The sequence below is a fragment of the Triticum aestivum genome, chromosome 4D (genome assembly GCF_018294505.1).
Source record: "Triticum aestivum cultivar Chinese Spring chromosome 4D, IWGSC CS RefSeq v2.1, whole genome shotgun sequence".
NCBI lineage: Eukaryota > Viridiplantae > Streptophyta > Magnoliopsida > Poales > Poaceae > Triticum > Triticum aestivum.
In genome coordinates this window covers 363,251,677-363,259,898 of record NC_057805.1, presented here as the reverse complement: position 1 = coordinate 363,259,898, position 8,222 = coordinate 363,251,677, and the positions used below count along the sequence as shown (strand labels likewise).

Genomic DNA, 8,222 nt, shown 5'->3' with positions numbered 1-8,222 from the left:
CTCGGCTCACCCACCGGCCGCGAGGACTTTTCAGCGACCGCGAGAGCAGGCAAGCGGCGGCAAGACGGAGAGCATGGCAGCGCGACACCTGCGACGCTCGACGCATTTGCGTGCGAAGGTTCCAACGGATGCTGAATTAACAATGCGAGCTCGAGCTTCTTGGACCCGGCACGGAGGGAGGAACATCCCGCCGAAACATTATTGTAGTCGAGGTCGCGCAACCGATTCTCTTTGCCGGACGCGTCGAAACGAACCTCACAATTGCGCAATCAAAGCCGACCGGAGGAAGCTTATGATAAACAAAGAAAGAAGATCGCGATCTAGTCAGAGGATGATGATGGATCATGCATGGAATGGAAGCCTTGATCGTTTCCACCGGATTATATTACAGTTTCTCTTGACGCTCGAGAAAGTTTCTTGACACGCCGGAAATCATCACCGGCTTTCGAAAGGAAAATGGCGGGGGCGGCGTGGGTCTGTCTGGCCTGACCACCTTTGCCACCCCCGAGAAATAAACGAAACAATTTCGTTGTGTATTTCATGAATTCCGCTATGGATACCATGTTCGCCGCTGAGTCAAGGATCACAGACGATAGTTTGGTGGATCCATGGATCCAGCGGCGGTCAGAATCTCGGGCGGCGCCTCCTGAGGTTGACGACGACGACGCTGACGTTGTCCGAGCTCTGCCGCGCTATCGCCAGCTTGGTCAGCAGGATGGCCGCCTCGGCGCATGCTTCGTCCACCTCCTCGCCGCTCTCCTCGTCGTCGCTATCGGAGCGTGCGTCCGCACAACCGCCACCGTCGTTCTGGGCTTCGTCGCCGCTGCTGCTACCGCTGCCGCTGCCGCTTCCACTGCTCTGTCTGGGGCTCAGGTTGGAGGTCGGGCTCGACCGCCCCCCGCGGCGCTTCGCCTTGCTCCGCACGCACGACCGCACCACGTGGCACGCGACCTCGTTGCTCACCACGTCCCACAGGCCGTCGCTGGCGAGGATGAGGAACTCGTCATCGCCGTCCTTCCTCTCCAGGACCCTCACCTCCGGGTCGGGTATCACGAATGGCTTCAGGTAGCTGTCTCCAATGGCCCGTGACATGGCTAGCACGCCGAAGACGCGGGCGCCGTCCCAGAAGATGACGCGCCCTCCGGCCGCTTGGATCCGCTCCAGCTCGTCGGGCCGATCCGGCTGAAAAGGAATCAAGCAGACACGTACGGTTAGAACAAGCCGGAATATGTAAATCTTTGGCAGAGCTTACAAGAAGTTGGTTGTGGGCGCATACCTTGTGGTCGGATGAGAGTGGGATGGCGGCGCCCCCGCGGCCGATGACGGCACGGCTGTCACCGCAGTTGGCGACGACGAGGTGGCGAGGGCCGACCACGGCGACGACGGCCGTGGAGCCGACGTGGTCGCACTTGGGCAGCTGCAACTCGCACCGGCAGGTGGGCGCTCCGCTGGCCCTTGACCTTGAGCTCACGGCCTCGGCGTCCATCCGCGCGAAGCTCCTCTCCATGACACCCATCCACCGGTCCGCGTCGTCCGACCCCGACGAGCGGGCGCCGCCGGCCTCCTCGACCACGATCTCGTGCATCCGCTCCCCGCACGACGTTGCAACCTACACGCACATGCAATTCAATCGATAAATACTCCCGAGTCAAAACACAGTTCGACCTGCACATGCGCGCTCTCCTTTCGGCGTAGACATATGCTACTAGATCAAAAGGATAGATTATTTGAACAGGGGATATATGAGTAGGCACTCACATGCGAGCAGCCATGGCCGTCGAAGACCCCGAAGAAGTGGTGGCCGGGGAGGAACTCGGGCCGGATAGAAACCGCGTCTTCCATGTCCCTCCGGCGTCCGCACACCGACGTGACGCCGTACTTGGCGGGCTCAATCTCCTCCTCGTCCGTCGAGGAGGATTCCTCGTCCAGCTTCCGCCTCTTCCTGGACACCTCCTCCGCGCCACGCTCGGCCACCAGTCTATGCCGCCGTATCTCCATCCTCCGGCGCCGCGCCGCTCGGCTGCCGACGTGGGACTCGGCGCCCTTCCCCTCCGCCCCCGCCCCCGCCCCCTCCGGCACGTCGCGGCGGATCTCCGACATGATTCACGAGCCCAACCAACCAACTCTTGAAAACAAAAACAAGCTAGAGCAGGCAACAACAAAGAGCTAAATATTTCTCCGTTCCTCCGACGTTTGGCAAATGGCGATTTTGAAGGGGCAGCGAGCAAGTGGCGCCTCCATATAAATGTGAGGGGGGAGGGGGGTGCCACGCGCCGGCCGCCCCGTACAGTTGTGCGATGGCGCGGAGGCCGTCGGGTGCGGCTCCACGTGACGCTCGCGCGTGGCCGGTACGTGCCGCGGGGACGCGTGTCGAGGCGCGGGCGCGTCCACTGGGCGGCAGCGAGCTGGGGCACGCGGCCGCGCGACACGAGTTGGGCGGGCCGGAATTGCTTCCGCGTTTGGTGTTCGGCGCGGGCCGTGGGCTGGCGGAGACACGTGTGCGTGCCTCCGTGGTGGCTCGCTGGGGACGGACGGACCAGGCCTACGTGGACGATGCGGCGCATCCGTGGAGGGATAAGAGGGAAAGCCGGCAGGAGGCACGCGTGGAGGAGGCAAGGGGTGGTGTACGGGCAAATTTGACAAAATTGACCTGTGGACGAAATCAAATCACAGAATGAACTGTCCGTGAAACTATTTCACGCGGTTTACCTTTTTGTGTGACGCCCGATACGAAAGCGTCACATTACACTGTGCAACGCCTCACAGATAGGCGCTACACGCCTGCCCAGCGTTGCACCCCAGACTGCCTAAAAATTGCTAAGTCATTGTGCAGAGCCTAAGAGTTAGGCGCTGCACTAATGGTTGCACTACAAAATGAAGCAACCGCTAGTGCAACGCCTAGAAGCTAGGCGCTATGTGGCGCCTAACTCTCAGGCGCTGCACACTGACTTAGTAATTTTCGGATCACACGGATGCGACGCTGGCCAGGCGTGTAGCGCCTATCTGTGAGGCGTTGCACAGTGTAGTGTGGCGCCTTCGTGTCGGGCATCACACAAAAAGGTCAGCCGCATGAAATAGTTTCACGGGCAGTTCATTCTGTGATTTGATTTTGTTCATAGGTCAAATTTGTCAATTTTGCCTGGTGTACGGGCCACGCTCTTCCGGCTCCGGCTCGTGTCCGGTCGCCGTCGTCCGCCATGCCAGTATGCCATGGCCCTACCTAGCTAGCTAGCGCCTTTATGGCACTGGGCCACACCATGCACGTAGTACTACGTGGATCCGTTGATGCCAATCCGACTTCTGTTCTTCCGCAAGCTTTGATGATGATTTTTTTTTCGGGGCTTTGATGATGATTTCCGAGTTGTGTTCCTCAGAATCACGATGAATCTCTAGTTCCCTCTTGCTGTTTTACCTTGGCCAGATTCCATAGGTTAGGTTATTAGATGGTTTTGGAATGCACTGTCGTCTCTTTCATATTCTCCTTCTCTGCACCATAAAGGAACCCTACCGTTCGAGCGCGTTCCTACGGGAAATCGGGCGGCAAACATATCTTAACCCATGCCTCGATGCTCGAAGAAATCTGCAAGTGCCATGCGAATCACGTGAAATCGCATGGAAACCACGCTAGCTGCTGGCGTCCATTTTCTGGTGACAACGCCATGTAACTCAACTCAACACCAGACACGTACGTGCACAGCACAAAGGAGAGGAGCCATCGACATCGACAGAAAGGGAGGACGTGCCCGTCTGGATCATGACCGACGTCTTAATCACATACTCAAGCCACGCGTCGGGTATGGGCATGTGCATAGATTAATCACACAGCTAGCTGGCTAGACCCACCCCGGCCTAAATTTTCTGCGCGTCACTTCACGGCTGTTGATGCTGCGGGGAGTTATCCGGAGAGCCTCGCGAGCTCCTGCATTTGAAGCTTAATTGATCAGCATAATAATACTGCAAAATGCATTCTTGGTAAACTTGGTGCATGCATGAGGACACGATCTGCTGGCGCGAGAAACAGATAGCAGAAAGTGGCGAGCTTTCGTCTCCTGGGAGATGAACGGAATCCTGCACTGCACAGCCAGCCATCCGCGTCATCGCCATACCGGTGGCAGGCAAGTACGACCGCAACCCTGAGAGCCAGACAGGTGTGCCGTGTGCGTTAGATCTTTTCGCCCGCGGCAATGCATGCAGACACGGCACACACGGGACACGTCACGCTCCATGATTCCGGCACTTTGTTTGGATGGAGTTTGTGGCCAGGCACATTGGCACGTATCGCGCTAGGGTTCAGTGGCGTCCGACGGGCCTTCACAATAACAGCCAGCCGGCCATCTGGACCATTATTCTCCAGCGCCATATTTTTCCTTGCGCGTGAGTGGCCGCAGTGCAAAGTGTCGGAATCGGGGTTCCGTGGACCCTACGGAGGTTCGAACTCAGGGGCATGCTCACTTCTCCTCGCCTGGCCCTATCAGCTGCACTCAAACCCACGACCAAGCTCCTACGTGATCTCATCGAGGAAGTAGAAGGAAAAACACAGCAGTTTACTCAGGTTCGGGCCACCTTACGCTGTAAAATCCTACTCCTACTTTGTGATTGGATTGCCTCGCGAGGGAGGATGAATATGTGGGTACAAGTTGCCTCGGGAGGCTTCAGGAGCAACTCCGGGCTTGGGAGGTGGATGAACTCGCTTCGGATCGGATCCCTCACCTAGGTGGTGGCCTAACTATACTTATACTGGCCCTGTCCTCTTCCCCCAAAACTCTAGGCGGGAAGACAACGACTAATTTTGAAGGGAACAGGAGTACATCTTATCCTGACAAAAGGTGGTCTTCGCATGCTAAAGCTTCTGGCCATGACGCGCGGTGGGCTTGGCGATGACCTCCGTCCTGGTGAGCCCGCCGTCCTAGTCTTCTTGCACCAAAGAGGAAGCCTTTGGGGCTGCCGTGGGAACCCGCGCGATGGCCTTGCTTCCTTAGCACCGAAGGGGAAAGCCTCACCATCCACGCCCGCTGGCACCGGTCCTGGCGACGCTCGTCGTGGCCCGAATCACCCACGTGCAGTGCGAGGCGGGGTGGCGACCTCGTTGGATCCACCCGCGAGGGGCCTCGGGAGACGACCTTAGGGGGGCGCTCCACGAGAGGGCCTCAGGAGGCCGCGCGCGAAGCGCGCCTCGCGGGGCGAAGATCCCCGCGAGGGTCCTCCTTGAGATGCCTTGAAGATGGGTCGTACTAGGCCCATACCACGCGCTGCGCCCTGGGCCACAGGCAGACGGGCCTGAGTACCCCCAGTCCCAGGGTCCCGACAGTAGCCCCCGGGCCCGTGGCGTGCACGGTTCGCCAGTTGGAGGGGCGAAATGGCGTGGGCCCCAACAGCCTGCGGGTTAGGCGCGACGCGTGGAGCTCGACGGGGCGCGGGACGCCCCACTTCCCCACGATGCCTCGACAACTACCTGGGCTGACATAAAGCCTGGCGGGCACTGCACAGGCCCTTATTGCTCTTCCTTGTCCTGTATCTTCCTTCCGAAGGCGAAGGGGCATGAGTCGACCCCGTCGACGCTATATAAGGGCCAGGGGCGGACCCCTCAGCTCATCTTCTCCAAACGCGCCTCTCCACTTCTGCTCGTCGTTGCTGTCGCCATGGCACCCTTGAGGAGGTTCTCCGCCGCCGAGAAGGGGAAGGCGGTGCAGGATGGGGCGGAGCCACCGCAACCGATGAGGGGGCGAGGCCGCCCTCGCAAGTCCGCCGCTACGCCCGGGGCACCTCCCCGGGGGCGCGGGCGCCCTCCATTGGCGGTCCGCACCGGCTCGGGCAGCCGCGGAAAGAACCCCACCCGCAGGCGTCGCCGCGGGGGTCGAGGCGGCCGCTGCCGAGGAGGGAGAAATGGCGCAGCCACCAGGCCGCCACGAGCGTGGGCTCACTCTGCCGACTGGGCCCGCGAGTTCGTCGTTTGGATGGACAATCCGCCCCACACCTGGCTCCAGCTCCCAGACTCCTTCGCGGAGGAGCTGGCGGCCGACACACCCCTGGGGCTATGGCTGCAGCCGGACGGCTACTGCAACAAGTCCTCGTTGGTGGCAGCTGAGTTCACTCCTTCCGGCTACGTGTACCTGACGCGGGGGTGGAAGTCGTTCGCCCGCGCCCGCGGCCTGAAGGAGGGGTACACCCTCCTCTTCAAGTTCGACGGGGCTGCGACGCTTTTCGTGAAGATCTTCGGGGAGGCCGGCGGCCGCCTGGAGTGCTGCATGGAGAGCGACAGCAGCAGCAGCGGTCACTCCTCCGGCGACGACAGTGGCGACGACGGTAGTGACTCCCACGGGAGAAGCGGAAGCAACGCCGACTCCGACGAGCCCCCACGCCGTTGCGTCAAGACGGAGGAGGACCGTGACTAGGCGCTGACGATGCCGGAGCCCAGGCCTCGGGAGCGGCGGCCTCCGGAGGGGATTTATTTTGCTTTTTTCCTTTCCCTGCACTTGGACGACATGGGCCCCGCGGGGGTATGTAAGAAACTACGGCGCTTGTGCCTTTATCTTAATGCTTTCATGAGCAGAGTTCTTATGTTCGATCTCCACGGTCTACGTTAGGTTCGTCCCTTTCCTCGCGATTGCCTTGGTGCTCTGCGTCGCTAGGACCCAGCTCCAGGCAAGCCTCAGTCGCCGATGGTTTGTCAGGTCGCGATGCCTGGGACAAGGCCAGGATGTGAGGGGCCCAGGCCCGGTAAGAGCTCCTGAGGCGCGATGCTCAGGAGGTCTCCTTTGACACGCAAGCAGCCCTCACGAGAGAAGAGGGTCGTGCCCTGAACGAGGTCGCGAAGAGAAGGAACGTCACGCAAAGGCCTCCGGGCCGCGGGGAGCAGTTAACTTAGCTTTAGGATTGACGCGAAGGGGCCATCGCTTTCGGGTTCGTGCGACGTCGGGACACGTTCCTCTAAGGTCGATTCTCTACCCGCCCTCTATCTGTGACATACGCAATGCAGGCACCTAGGAGCCATTGATGTCTACTATGCAACCTTCCTCTTGTAGACTCTTGTTAGGCCTCCAAGCTTAGAGTTTTATAAGACAGTAGCAATTTTCCCTCAACTGGATGACCTAAGGTTTATCAATCCGTGGGAGGCATAGGATGAAGATGGTCTCTCTCAAACAACCCTGCAACTAAATACAAGAAATCTCTTGTGTCCCCAACACACCCAATACAATGGCAAATTGTATAGGTGCACTAGTTCGGTGAAGAGATGGTGATACAAGTGTAGTATGGATAGTAGATATAGGTTTTTGTAGTCTGAAAATATAAGAACATCAAGGTAACTAGTAACAAAAGTGAGAAAAAACGGTATTGCAATGCTTGGAAACAAGGCCTAGGGGTTCATACTTTCACTACTGCAAAGTGTCTCAACAATGATAACATAATTGGATCACGTAACAATCCCTCAACGTGCAACAAAGAATCACTCCAAAGTTTCTATCGGAGAACGTAGGACGAAAACGTGCATCAACCCCTATGCATAGATTACCCCAATGTCACCTTAGGAATCCGCGAGTTGAGTGCCAAAACATGCATCAAGTTAATCAATATAATACCCCATTGTCACCACGGGTATCCATATGCAAGACATACATCAAGTGTTCTCAAATCCAATATTCAATCCAACATAAGGAAACCTCAAAGAGTAAGACTCAATTCATCACAACAAGAGATAGAGAGGGAAGAACACCATAAGATCCAAATATATTAACAAAGCTCACGGTACATCAAGATCGTGCCAAATAGAGAACACGAGAGAGAGAGAGAGATCAGACACATAGCTACTAGTGCCGAGTGCCAGTTGTTGTTTTTTGCTTGTTTTTTACATAGCAGAAAATCAATTTCAAACGGAGTCCAAGCACAGTAGAATTTTTTGGAGATTTTTTCTGGACCAGAAGACACCCGGTGGGCCAAAGAAGTACCAGAGGGGAGCTCCGAGGGGAGCACAACCCACCAGGACGCGCTTGGGGGCCCAGGCGCGCCCAGGTGGGTTGTGCCAACCTCGATGGCCTCCCGCACCGCCTCTTCGCCCTATAAATTTCCAAATATTTCAAACCCCCCAAGAATAACCCTAGATCGGAAGTTCCACCGCCGCAAGCCTCTGTGTCCATGAAAACCAATCTGGACCCTGTTCTGGCACCCTGCCGGAGGGGAAGATCATCACCGGAGGCCATCTTCATCATCCCTATGGCCACCATGAT

At 57.9% G+C, this 8,222-nt stretch overlaps 1 protein-coding gene across 1 annotated transcript; it reads right to left on the bottom strand.

Moving 5' to 3' along the window:
• Positions 1-351: 351 nt before the first annotated feature.
• LOC123097934 (probable protein phosphatase 2C 30) lies at positions 352-2,205 on the bottom strand. The gene is made up of 3 exons (XM_044519781.1): positions 1,759-2,205; positions 1,277-1,609; positions 352-1,182 (listed from the first exon to the last, which is right to left on the bottom strand). The coding sequence occupies exons 1-3, from the start codon at positions 2,098-2,100 to the stop codon at positions 625-627; spliced, it is 1,233 nt and encodes a 410-aa protein (XP_044375716.1). The 5' UTR covers positions 2,101-2,205; the 3' UTR covers positions 352-624.
• Between the last annotated feature and the right edge of the window lie 6,017 nt (positions 2,206-8,222).